Below are 14350 nucleotides of genomic sequence, written 5' to 3'. Positions count from 1 at the left end.
GTTAATTGACTTTTGTTTTAATGTTTATTCAACCCATGACTAAAAGTAAGTGTACATAAATTTGAAAAATTAAATGTTGATAATTTTCTGAAATTGTTCTCCAGGTGTAAGCAATCTGCTTCAGCTCTGCATTTCACAGAAAACATGTATTAAGGTGTTTGCTGATATTGCCCGTTGTGGGTTTATTTACTCACTGGTGGTATGAACATTGGTTAATGCTGGTGTTAATTATGTAGCTTTTGTTTATTATTTAAATAAAGCCATTGATTAATATAATCATTACTTACTATGTTAATGTTGTATTAAAGCTGATGTTTATGGTTTGTTCATGTTAACTAATACAGTCAGGTCCATAAGTATTTGGACAGTGACAAACATTTCATAATTTTGCTTCTGTACACCACGACCATGGGTTTGAATTGAAGCAGTATAGATGTGATTGAAGTGTAGACTTTCAGCTTTAATTCAAGAGGTTTAGCAAAAATATAGTTAGTATAGTATAGAGTCCCTCCAATTGGACAAACTAACAAAATCATCATGATGCAAATCCTCTGCAGTCAATGACTGCCTGAAATCTGGAACCCATGGACATCACCAAATGCTGCGTTTCCTCCCTTGAGATGCTTTTTCCAGGCCTTTACTGCAGCTGCCTTCAGTTGCTGCTTGTTTGTGAGTTCTGAGCTGCCTTCAGTTTTGTCTTCAGTAAGCGAAAAGCATGCTCAATCGGGTTGAGGTCAGGTGACTGACTCGGCCATTTAAGAACATTCCATTTCCAAGCTCTTGGGTTGCTTTCACAGCATGGGTCATTTGGGTCATTAACCATCTATACTGTGAAGTGCTGTCCCATCAGTTTTGCAGCATTTGACTGAATCTGAGCAGAAGGTATATCTATATACACTTCAGAATTCATCCTGCTACTTCTATCAGCAGTCACATCATCAATAAACCCATTTCCATTGGCAGCTGATGCCATAACACTGCCTCCACCAAGCATAAGCCCTTCCTTTCCTTCTCCTTACACTTCTCTGCCCATCATTCTGGTACAAGTTAATCTTGCGTCAGAACTGGTCAGGCTTTTTTAGAGTTTTTTTTATTTTTATTTTTATTTTATTTTTTTTAGCAAAGTCTAATCTTTCTGTTCTTGAGTGTTACCAGTGGTTTGCATCTTGGGTAAACTGTCTGTATTTACATTCATGAAGTCTTCTCTTGATTACCTCCTCCAGAGTATTCTTGGCTTGGCTAGATGTTGTGAAGGGGTTTTTCTTCACCAAGGAAAGAATTCTGTGATCATCCACTGTAGTTGTCTCCATGGTCTTCCAGGCCTTTTGGTGTTGTTGAGATCACCAGTGCATTCCTTCTTTTTAAGAATGTACCAAATTGTTGATTTGGCCACTTTTAATGTTTCTGCTGTCTCTCTGATAGGTCTGTTTTGTTTTTTCAGCCTAAGGATGGCCTCCTTCACTTGCATCGACACCTCTTTGGACCGCATATTGAGAGCTCTCATGAACAGCTACCAAATGCAAATTCAACACTTGAAATCAACTCTAGACCTTTAATCTCCTTAATTTGTCATGAAATAATGAGAAACAGGCCACAACTGGCCATGAAACTGTTTATCAGTCCAATTACTTTTGAGCCTGTGAAAATGGAGGGACTCTGTAAAAATGCCTGTAATTCCTAAATGGTTCATGCAATATTTTTTGTTAAACCCCTTGATTTAAAGCTGAAAGTCTACGCTTCAATCACATCTTGATTGCTTCATTTCAAATTCATTGTGGTAGTGTACAGAGGCAAAATTATAAAAATTGTGTCACTGTCCAAATACTTATGGACCAGACTGTATGTTAAATAATTAAGAACCTTAATATAAAATGTTTCCAAAAACAGAAATATCTTTATCTTCGTTCACTGAGATAAATTGTACTCCTTTCCCCCAATTAGTCTTTCCTTGCCCTATTCTACATTTCTCAATTAAAACTTACCCTCTCTCTGCACAAACAGTTCTCTAGCAGCGTTCTTTCTGCAACTGTAACTCCCGCGCTCTTAATGTCATTAACAGGTGGTTGTCGAAAATAGAATCTTCACACACACTTATACAAACATATGTGTGCTCACTGACACTCTCAAATTCACACATTTTCCTTTGTACACGTAAACTACCCATTTGCTGCGTGTAATCTGGATCAGATTAAAGTTAGGCCTAAATTCATATGTACAGATTACAATGTAGAAGCCTGAAAGCAAGCTCAGATTCAGACCATTACTCTACACTCTACCTCCACCCCTAGACGCCTGTCTGCCTGTTGCCCTGCCCCCCCCCCCCCCTTTCCCTCTCCCTCTCCCTCTCCCTCCCTCTCCCCTATCTCCCACTTTCTGTGGAGCCTCATGTACGTGATCCTCAGAGCTACACCCAGCCAGGCTACAGGTCAGAGTTTTTGTAACACTTGCTCATTGCTAATGTCTAGTTTTAACCGATTGATGAGAAATTAATGTGCTTAAGAACATGTTAATCTGTTACTTGTATATAATTGTATATAGTATATAGTTGTTAGAAACGAATAGTTTTTGATATGTCAGCTTGCAAGGGCCAAAGTAGCTGGCTTACTGTGTGCATAAAATGTCCACTCTTTCTCCAGAACTATTTGGAAACATAAATGAATTCTGGAGAGAAAACTCGGGTGCGTTTTGATGGGTTATTCAGTTAAATAAGCAATGGCACTTGCTCCATTTGCAGTTTATTTATTAAGCCCTGAAATGCATTTCTGAAAAGTAAACTCTAAATTATGTAACCTGACTGTCTCAATTTGATAATTAGTTATTAGACATTAGTTATTATGTATTTTAAAGTTTTGTGTGTGTGTGTGTGTGTGTGTGTGTGTGTGTGTGTGTGTGTGCGCGCGCGTGTGTATGCGCGCGTGTGTGTGTGTGTTGGGGGGGGGGGGGGGGGGGGGGGGTGTATATCTTGGTGGAGACCAAATGTCCCCACAAGGATAGGAGTATCTGACAGTTTTGACATTTGGCTGCTCCGCATGAGGAAGGTTAGGTTTAGGTGTAGGCATAGTACTAATTAGCTGCATTAATAATTATGTCCAATTATTATGTCAAAGGAACATCCTCACAAAGATAGTAAGACAAATGTGTGTATGTGTGTGCGCGTGTGTGTAGGGTTAGGGACATATGATATTTACTGGGATGATAATTGATCTCTTCCAATAGGACTGCATGTTAAACTGATTTAAACAGATCTCCCTGGCCATCTAGAGTCTTGGCTGATCTGAAGGGTTATTTAAGGTCTTCCTGTTTGATCAATCCCTCACCTTTACCTGATGCATGTCTGCGTGTTTCACATCGGTGTTAATGATTGCTGCTAGTCTCATGGCTGTAAGTGTCATGTTTTTTGCAGAAGTGGGTAATGGTTAGACACATGGGTTCTGCATATGATGGGATTCCATGTGGGTTAATTTTAGCCTGTGTTGGAGTAAGTGTTTCAGTGTTTGTCTTTGGCCTGTCTTCTCTAGCTTAGTTTGCTGTAATGGCCCTATATATATTATTAACTCTTTTACTTAGAAATGGATTTAAATGGCCTTGTCCAGTAATGTTTCTGTGTTTCAGTGTTCAGGCCTATGCGGCTCTGGTAGCATAGTCCAAAGAAGTAATCTGCTCTTTAGAGAGGAACTTTATTCTATCAAAGTGTCCACACACATACATGTAAACGTCATGATATTTTCCTGTTATGAATAATAGAACTTAAACAAAGCTATACTGTATGTCTCAACTGACATCCTCATTATAACTGTTTCATCATCTGGAAATGCACATGTTGGTGAGCTAAGGTCCTGACAGTAATGGTAATGACAGTAACTTGCTTCCTATCAGTCAAGCTCATGGGCAAATTAACACTTTCCTTTCCCATTGCTTAGCTTAAGGCAGGGCTAGTCAGCTTTGGTGTTGGGTGAGACAGTAAGACCAATAAGAACTAATGGTTTAATTCATAGTCATGGAATTGAATTGGCAAAATGAATGTGTCAGGTTGAATGGTGGCTGCCAGGATTTAGTCCTGGAGTGTTCTGTTTATTGGCCAAATTATCCAAATATCGCCTAAAGATTAAATATTAAATATTGTTTAGCATACTACAGCACTGTCGAAAACTTGAATCTGATTGGTCAGAAGGTGTTGAACACCTTGTTCTAATTTGCTACCGTTTTTATAGTAACAGCTTGCACAGGGACTTGTGTGGTGGATGCTTCATAAACTGATAAAAATTTTTTTAAAAAAACGTGCGTAATTGTTGACTGATACGGTGAAATTTTCTGTAAAAAGACATTTATTTAAAATTTTGAATAAAATATAACTATTTAAAGCAGTTCTAAATAACAGGATCTAATTTCTTTTGCAGACATTCCTCAACATTAAACAAGTAAACAATGTGTCAATATGTCTATAATAAGTAAAACTGTTATATGGTGATGAATCGCTGTGGTATAAGAGGAATAAAACACTTCACAACATGCTATTATCGGAAAATAATCAACTTTGGCATGGTAAGCCATCACACCACCCCATCGTTGATTATTTTTCTATAACAGCACACCCATCATTTTTAATTTTTTACTTAACACAGGCCATTAATATATGTTTTAAAATACTTTTTCCCTTAACATTATTTAAGTTTATTCATGCTGATATTTGTGTTTTAATGTTAACAATGTTAACAATAGAATATCACTTTATTAATCCCACCAAGGGGAAATTCGTTTTGTCACAGCAGCAGACAATAAATAAATAAGTTAATAAAAAGTGCACATAAATAAGTACATGTATCAAACACGCAATATTAAAATATAAATATAAAAAGAAAAAATAGACTATTCATCTAGGTGGCAGGTCATGTGTTGTTGTATAATCTTATAGCTGTTGGCAGGAAGGAGCGTCTGAAGTGTTCTTCAGAAGTTCTTCAGATGCTATAATAATGAAAAATAGTATTATATATTTATTTATTTCCATATAATACAATACACACAAACAGGTTTAATATTGAAGAGCACACACCGTGTGACCTGGTTTAATCTATCACAAGCCTTACTGGAAGTAAGCTTTATAAAAATAGTTGAATGTTATAAAGATATTATTGGCTAATGATGTTCTTTCCAAGTATCAGGCATCGTCTCATGGCTGCATGTTTTGCTGAATTAGTTGCATGTGATGAGAACATCAGTGAGGCATGTTACACAGTGGTCGTGGTAAACCCAAAAGATCCAGAGGCTTTGAGTGTATCAGGGTCAGGTTTTATTTATTTATTTATTTATTTTTTTTTTTTTATCCAGTCATCTCTTGCACAGTACAGGGCATGCTAAGTCTAAGTAGATGAGGTGGTGTCCTGTTTTATGGAATTTCTCAGTAACATATTCTTACATACCAATTTGTGGAGGCTGGTGATAATGTGATTTCAATATAATTACAAACTTTATGCTGCTGGTGATAATAGAGTCATTTTGCTGTAATGCACAGTTATAGTGGATATAAAAAAATCTACACACTCCTGTTAAAAGTAAAAAAAACGAAACCAAGATAATGTAAATCATGTCAGATCTTTTTTGCATCTTTATTGAGTTATAGATTGTTGCAAAAGTGTACACATCCCTTAACTAATACTTTGTTAAAGCACCTTATGCTTGTAAGACAGCACACAGTCTTTTTGGGTTAGAGTCTTCCAACTTAACACATGATAATCTGGCAGTTTTATTCCATTCTTCCTTGCAAAATGGTCCAAATCTATTAAGTTGTGAGGAGATATCTGGTGCCCAAGTTATCTTCAAGTTATTCCACAGGTTTTTAAATAGGATTTTGATCTGGTCTCTGATTGGGCCATTCCAAAGTGGTCATTATTTTGCTGAAAGGTAATTTTTTTTTTCATCTTTAGCTGTTTAATAGAATCCTGCAGATTTTGTGCCAAAATAAATTGGTATTTGGGCTACCCATAATAATTCCCTCTATCTTGAATAGAGCCACAGTCCCAGCTGAAGAGAAGCAACTGCATAGCACGATGCTACCACCACCATGCTTCACAGTGGGTATGGGTTTCTTTGGGCGATAAACTGCCTTGTTTTGCATCAAATATATCTTTTAGAATTATGCCCAAAAAGTTCTACCTTGGTCTCATCAGACCATAACACATGTTGCCTCATGGTTTGGGTGATTTAGGTGGGCTTGGATGTTTTTTGTTTTTTTTTTGTGTTTTTTTTGCTTTCATGAGAAAGTGTTTTTTCATCTAGCCACCCTACCCCACAGCCCAGACATGTGAAGAATACAAGGGATTTCTGTCACATGCAGGGAGTGAGTAGTGCTTGCCAGATATTATTTGGGGTTAATCAGAATCACTTCAATGATGACAGGTGTGTAATATTTATTTTGTTACCTCACCTACTTTATTTTATCTCATGTTCAAACATGAGTCTGAATGTGATTGGTTCATTCTGAGTACAGCCACATGCCCAATTCTAAAAGGGTGCACACACTTATGCAACCAGCTTATTTTCAGTTGAAAATAGCTTGTTGGTTGCTATATCACATTAAAGGTAGAAAAGATCTGACATGATTTATCTTGGTTTCATTTTTTTACGTCACAAAAACATGCGATTTTAAAACATGGGTGTGTAAAATCTTACATCAACTGTAATAATTTAAAAAATAGTCATTCATTCAGCATGAATTTTGTGTGTGTGTCAAATTGTGTAGTTTGTCAGTCATCAGACATACATGAATGGATTACGTGCTGTAATTCATTCTTCTTAAGACCTGAAATACTCAGTGTGTTATTTCATTTCTTTCAGGCTCTTCACAGAGGACTGTTCATCTGGTGACTACTGATCTCCTTCTTGTATTTACTCCTGTCTCATCCTTCCTATAGTTAGTTTATTTTATCTTCTCTGACTTTACTGCACTGCTTGCCTCTCTACTTTTGGTTTTTATTCAATTTCATCCCTCATTCCTTTTTCCTTTTATTAGTTTTCATTCTGGTTCTTTATACCAGTCTCTCATCAAGAAGAGGCTAATTTTATTTGAATATCTAACTGATTCACTTAATTTATTATTATTATTTTTTATATTGACCTCTATATCCCTTTGTTTTTTATGATTTAAGGGATTTGTTTCATCCTATTATTTTTACAGCCTTCAACTCTGTTATACCCAACACTTTTAAAACCTGCAGGTACAATGTGGTCTAACTTTTTCATGCAGCAGGAAGAGGATGCTCGAATGGGTGGGCATGTGGGAACTGGGGCCGGGGCTGGGGGAGGGGGTGGGCGCAGTAAAAACAGAGCCAGGTCCTCACACATGAGTGAAAGTCAAGAGGGCAAGATCAAGATGGCATTTTTTGTGGCTATCGTGGGTGTGACTCTGACCGTGCTGGGCCTGGGCACAGAGTTCTGGGTAGAACTGGCACAGCCCAAACACTTCCAAAATAGCCAGTCATGTCAGATGGTGCACTACGGCCTGTGGAAGGCCTGCACCCGCACACTCTGGGTGTCCGACATTGACCCGGAGAGAGAGAGCTGCGGCCCTGCAGAGCTGCCTGGAGGTCAGTGGTGTGCTTCTCTCCTCTCTCTCTCTCTCCCTCTCTCTCTCTCTCTCTCTCTCTAAGTAATGTCAATCAAATGCTTAGATGGTATTTATATCTGAACCTATATTACATCTGATACTGTTTCTCTGGATTTCTGTACTCTGCAGAGAATATGTATTTAAGGAAATAAACATAATGTGGTGTGCTGTTATTATTCCTCTTATACAGGAATTTGCCCATTAAAAATGTCTATTTAAAAGGTTAAAAAGTGTAGTGTATCCTACTTTTTATCTGTATATAGTTACATTTAATTGTGGAACATCTGCAAAACCAGTTAGTTCCTGTTATTATTTACGTTACATCGGCTACTATAAACAGTCATTTTTACATTTCCTAAATTATGAGTGTCTGTCGTACAAGGTAATGAATAAAAAAATAATTTAATAATAACAACAATAATTATAATATTAACAAATTATTATTATTATTATTATTATTATTATTATTATTATTATTATTATTATTATTATACTGTCTGCATGCTGGCATATTTTGAAACAGTATGCAGATGTTTGCAAGCTCCTGCAGATCATGCTTAATTAACCATAAGCAGGTAATGAACCTGAACAGTTGGTGGAAAATTGGAGGAGGAGAATTTCTTGGCAAATATAACACATATTCATTTTCACTATATCATGAATTCATTAATATCGCATAAGGTTTCAGCTCAGATCATTTTTACATAAGACTTACAAACTTACAGAGGTAAATACAGTAACCCAACTTACCTTAGGCAGAACTAAGACCAGCTGTATGCGTGCACCTGAAAGTAACAGTGAAGGGTGCGGAGCAGCTTGTATTACTATTGCCTGTCTCTCCATGTACACTGTGAACTAAATTTTATAGCAATTTCAACAGTGAATTTTGAAAACTGAACAAATTATATAGGTTGTACAAAACCACACAGCTGAACACAACAACATAAAAAAAAGTCACAGCCTGGTCTTATTTGTCACAACTTTGGCTGCTGCATAATGTCATCTCTTTTAACTAACATTTATTTTAGCAGTAGGAATGCCTTAGTTAACTAAGTTAAATAGTTAACCTGTTGACCAGCCCCTAAAGCTGTAGAAGGAGAATTCAGCTGATATTGGAAACTACTAGATGTTTACGCATATACTCTAATTCATCTGCTTCACATCAGACCTCATCACGCCACCCTGTCACTGATTATTTTCCTATAACAGCATACCCAATCATGTTTTATTCCTTATATACAATCTTGGTACTTGTTATGAGATCTGTGTAATTAAGTAGTGGTTCCATGTGACTTTTGTGCTAGTCAATGCTAATGTAAGTATGTTCTCCATCACTCTGGCTAACATTCTACATACACTATACAGCGGAATAAAGGAAAGCATGCAAGGTGAACATTCACACTAAAGCACAATGACCCTCATAGTGCTAACAGAGGAGTAAAGTGAATTGTTCTGTTATCTTACACTCCCTCTCTATTTCTCTGTCTCTCTCTTTCATCCTTTTTTTTCTCAGAATCTAACTGCACATACTTTAAGTTCTACACTTCGGGAGAAAATGCAGTCATTTTTAAGAAAACAACAGATAAAAGTAAGTTTCAACAAATACATTGAAATGTAATTTCTTTCTTGTTTGTTTCCCTCCTTGAATTTTGTTTTCACATCTTTCCCTTCATCTTCTGTCTCATCCTTTGACCCATGCTTGAACTCATTGTCTGCTTTCCTTACCCATATCTATCTCACTCTTCTTAGAAGAACCATCTCTCCTGAGATCTCTCAGTTCCCCAAGTTCACACTATAAAGAAAAATAACAAATATTTGAACATTTTGATCTCTCTCTCTCTCTCTCTCCCTCTCTCTCTCTCTCTCTCTCTCCATCTCTCTGATTCAGATTTAAGTCTGGCATCAGCGATGCTGGCACTGTTCAGTTTGTTTCTAATGGTGATGGGCTCCGTGTGTATTATCATGTCTCTCACGAAGAATGTACCCTTCCTCCTCAAGCCTGCTTCTGTCTGCTTCCTCATCTCAGGTGACCTTCATTCCTAATATTTTATGTAACTTTTTGTATGTCTGAAGACATTCCTAACAGTTTGCCCACTTATGCTTCTGTAACATGAGAAAGATTTGTCAGGAAAATAAAACACTCATTTCTTTTCTTTGTCTAGTAACCCCAATTGCAGCCAGTTTCAAAGGCTTATGGCTCTGTCCAATTTCACAACTTTTCATGCCTGCTCTCATCTCTTGGCTTCTTTCTTTCTTCACGTTTCTCTCAGGGATCCTGATCCTGCTGTCCATCATAGTTTTCCACCAATCGGTACTGGCATTGCTGGCGAGTGATCACAGTGTCCCTCTGCATTATGAGCTGTCCTGGTCAGTGGCGTGTGTAGGCTCGGCCGGGGCCATCCTTCTTGTTGGCGGCATTCTCTTCCTGTTGCTTTCTTTACCCTTCAATCCTTTCAAGAAATGCATAATGCACCAGAACAGCAGTGCCTAGCAGACTGGACCATTTTTTTTTACTTATAGATATTAATAAGCTGACAGAATTAAAGACTGACAGGTTACAAAGACTCGCAATGGTACATAAAATTTTCTGGCAATTGATTGACCCAGAATTAGATTTTGAAACTGCTGAATTAAGCACTGAGTGGCCACTTTATTGGTTAAGATATATGATATAGTAGAATAGAGCTTGGGTTGTTTGATTTTTATTAGATAATAGACACCAATCAGTTATTACTGTAAAGGGATATATTCATGTAAAGCTGCATTCATGATGCCCAGGAACTCCACTCTGAACTTTCTTCTTCCCTCTTCTTACCTCAAAATCTTCACACACTTCAGCTGTGTAAAGTTGAAGAAAAAAAAAAGTCATTTGTTGTTTGATTTCTGTGGGGATATAAGAAGTGCTGAAATAGCTTGGTCCTATAAAAGTGGAAGTGTGATGTATACTATGGTGGTTCACCACTGATAGAAGGAAAAGAAACATGAGTGCGCAGTTTGATTAAAAAAAAAAAAAAAAAAAAAAAACTGGCACAAAATTAATCTTTCAATTGTTCCACTATCAAACACAAATTAAAACAAGTTTGGTTAAAAATCATGAAACAAACTACTAGATATTTTTAGATAACTTTCTCCTGTTGGCACTGTTATGTTGAAATGACATTAGAGAATTCCAGCTTGGAGAAAGTCTGATTTCAGAGTGGGAATTGACTTGGAGGGCCGTTCAGAAATCTCCTGAAACTTTCTGGTTCCCAGTAGACCGTGAATGCAGCATTAGCTTTGCACAGTACCCAGATAATTGCTGACCTGTAATGTTCAAGTTATTAGCCGAATTTTGCATTACATGACTTCAAAGTTCTAAGGTCTATTGCATGTTAAACTTCAGCTGTTCCAGACTTTAGTTTGTAAATGAAGTGTGTTCTCAGACAGCATGGTAAAAGAGCAAGAAGTAGCATTTTTACATTTCGTTCTCATTAGCTTTAAGTAATACGGCCCACCTCTCACTCTGGAACATTCCACACCATTTTATGCTCATTGTCCTTCAAACACTATATTGCCAAAAGTATTGGGACACCCCTACGCATCGTTGAATTCAGGTGTTCCAATCACTTCCATGGCCACAGATGTATAAAATCAAGCACCTAGGCATGCAGACTGCTTCTACAAAGAATGAATGGATCGCTCTCAGGAGCTCAGTGAATTCAAGCGTGGTACCATGATAGGTTGGCACCTGTGCAAGAAGTCCATTCGTGAAATTTCCTCACTACTAAATATTCCACGATCACCTGTTAGTGGTATTATAACAAAGTGGAAGCAATTGGGAGCAACAGCAACTCAGCCATGAAGTGGTAGGCCATGTAAAATCACAGAGCGGGGTCAGCGCATGCTGAGGCCCACAGTGCACAGAAGTCGCCAACTTTCTGCAGAGTCAATAGCTACAGACCTCCGAACTTCATGTGGCCTTCAGATTAGCTCAAGAACAGTGCGGTGCGTAGAGAACTTCATGGAATGGGTTTCCATGGCCGAGCAGCTGCATCCAAGCCTTACATCAACAAGTGCAATGCAAAGCACGCCGCCACTGGACTCTAGAGCAGTGAAGACGTGTTCTCTGGAGTGACGAATCACGTTTCTCTGTCTGGCAAGCCGATGGACGAGTCTGGGTTTGGCAGTTGCCAGGAGAACGGTACTTGCCTGACTGCATTGTGCCAGGTGTAAAGTTTGGTGGAGGGGGGATTATGGCGTGGGGTTGTTTTTCAGGGGTTGGGCTTGGCCCCTTAGTTCCAGTGAAAGGAACTCTTAATGCTTCAGCATACCAAGACATTTTGGACAATTGCATGCTCCCAACTTTGTGGGAACAGTTTGGGGATGGCCCCTTCCTTTTCCAACATGACTGCGCACCAGTGCACAAAGCAAGGTCCATAAAGACATGGATGAGTGAGTTTGGTGTGGAGAAACTTGACTGGCACAGAGTCCTGACCTCAACACGACAGAACACCTTTGGGATGAATTAGAGCGGAGACTGAGAGCCAGGCCTTCTCGTCCAACATCAGTGCCTGACCTCACAAATACGCTTCTAGAAGAATGGTCAAAAATTCCCATAAACACACTCCTAAACCTTGTGGAAAGCCTTCCCAGAAGAGTTGAAGCTGTTATAGCTGCAAAGGGTGGGCTAACTCCATATTAAACCCTACGGATTAAGAATGGGATGTCATTAAAGTTCACGTGCATGTAAAAGCAGACATCCCAAAACTTTTGGCAATATAGTGTATCAGATTTTAATGGAAAATTTTATTTACTGTACCTGAAATTTTCTTTGCATTTTACCTGTAGTCATTCCCAACAGGTTCAAGTGGTGGGCTTTGTCTGGCAAGGTTTGAAAGCTTTGTCAGGAAAATACTTCAGTGCACTCTCATATATCCTTTGGTTAGAATTGGGTTAGAAGCTATTTACTGTGGTGGCCTGTAAGTACAAAATAACAGATACAGCAAATCAGTAAACACAACAACAAAACCCAAACGCAACAGCAGATTCAGCAACATGACAGTAAATGACAGTTCATATTGCTGTGTTTCTGAATTCGCTGCTGTGTTTTAGTGTTGTTGTTGTGGTTTCTGATTTGCTGTTACGTTTTTTTGTTTTTTTGTTTTGCACTTACATGCCACTGCAATTTACCTAATAGTTTACCTGTAGTTTTAGTTTGTAGTGCATTGTGACTGTCCAATGTAGTGGCAATAGCTCATTGTACTCTTAGTGACTTACATACTTTCTACTTTCTACTTTCTACTTGTACCTGTGTTTGGGTCCCCTAGTAGAACATCTGGCTGTATGGTGGCAGCTTGCAGACTTGTTTAGTAGCTATTATGCTGATCTGCAAGAGCTCAGAGTGTGTGTCAGTGCTGTGGGTAAAGGGACGCATCAAAGGGATGTGATTAAGATCAAAGAAATGAGATCATACATGAAAATCTCAGATTCACAGATGAGAGAGTGCATTAAGAAGTCACATGGTAATATTAGCTACATTTTTTTCTTTTAATATTCATTGTCCTTTCAGCAGGAAGCTTGGTCTTGCTTTGTATTTGGGTCTCTATGCCAGCACTGTATAGTATTTTCCCCGCAGCTATACTGTTTAATAATTAAAGAGTAAAATGCCTGGGGAATGTTACAGAAGAGCTGAAGGAGTTTTATATTGTGCTGGTTGGTCGGACACATCTAAATCCCATTTGATTTCATTATCAGCCAACATACAGTGCTATGTGAATATGTATTATGGGTTAGCAAAAATCAGTCCAGCTTAACAAAGCTGGTGTCAGCTTTATAACCTTCAGCTAAATTTTATGCCGCTTGTGGCATATAATAAATAAATAACATGAAACATTTCTAAACCAGTCAATAAGTCTTTCAGATTTCTGAAGTCTACATGCTCTTCAATTTGATACTTGGCAATGGTATGCTAGAATACTGCTTATTAGTGGCTTTGAATGTTTCGAAATTAATATTTATTCTGTCTTAAATTATGGAAAATGTGTGTTCTGTATGTTCTTACTGTATGAAATGTAAATGATGTATGATGTATTTTTTTGACTTTGTATTATACACAGACCTTACACACAGGCTGTAAATAATGTGTTTATATTTCACTCTGGAAAGCTTCTTTTTCATTTTCACCCTGTTAATAACCCTTTCCACTGTTAATATAACTCTTTTTTTCAGGTCCTTGTTTGTTGCAATGTATATGTCACCTTCACTGTATAGTTTTGCTTGAGAATTAAATCTTTTGCACACAGGAGCGTACACCCCCCCCCCCCCCCCCCCACTCTCTGTCTTTTGTATTTCACTTGGGTTAAAATTAGTGCACGGTTCGTATGAGCGCATAGATTGATGCGAGTGAGAAATATTATCCTACGGTGTTAACTACGCACACCTCCTCTCATTTGCAGGTCTCTCAGAGCTCTTTGCTGTCTGCTTGGGGTGAGGTAGTCAATCATATAGTATATATACAGACACACTGGGGTAAAAATGTCTGAGACCACTAGTGAAAATGCTTCTGCTCGGCATCCTTTTTCAATTTAACACAAATGTTTTCATTATAAATGATATTATCAGCAATAACTTGAGCGAAAAGTAGAATCTTAGAAATATTTACATGGATTTCAGAGTATCTTAGTATTTTCTCCACAGGTTTTCTCCACAAAACCTTTTGATCCATTTTAGATCAAATCCACCACAGCGTCGTCTGAACACATGCTTCAATGG

At 38.0% G+C, this 14350-nt stretch overlaps 1 protein-coding gene across 1 annotated transcript; it reads left to right on the top strand.

Moving 5' to 3' along the window:
* The first annotated feature begins 2335 nt into the window (after positions 1-2335).
* cacng6b (calcium channel, voltage-dependent, gamma subunit 6b) lies at positions 2336-13883 on the top strand. Its single transcript, XM_026939686.3, has 5 exons — positions 2336-2425; positions 6832-7580; positions 9114-9188; positions 9489-9626; positions 9871-13883. The coding sequence occupies exons 2-5, from the start codon at positions 7217-7219 to the stop codon at positions 10089-10091; spliced, it is 798 nt and encodes a 265-aa protein (XP_026795487.1). The 5' UTR covers positions 2336-2425; positions 6832-7216; the 3' UTR covers positions 10092-13883.
* The last annotated feature ends 467 nt before the right edge of the window (positions 13884-14350 follow it).

The sequence above is a fragment of the Pangasianodon hypophthalmus genome, chromosome 1, assembly GCF_027358585.1.
Source record: "Pangasianodon hypophthalmus isolate fPanHyp1 chromosome 1, fPanHyp1.pri, whole genome shotgun sequence".
Taxonomy (NCBI): domain Eukaryota; kingdom Metazoa; phylum Chordata; class Actinopteri; order Siluriformes; family Pangasiidae; genus Pangasianodon; species Pangasianodon hypophthalmus.
Note: the sequence above shows the minus strand (reverse complement) of the source record. Positions and strands in the feature narration are given on the sequence as shown.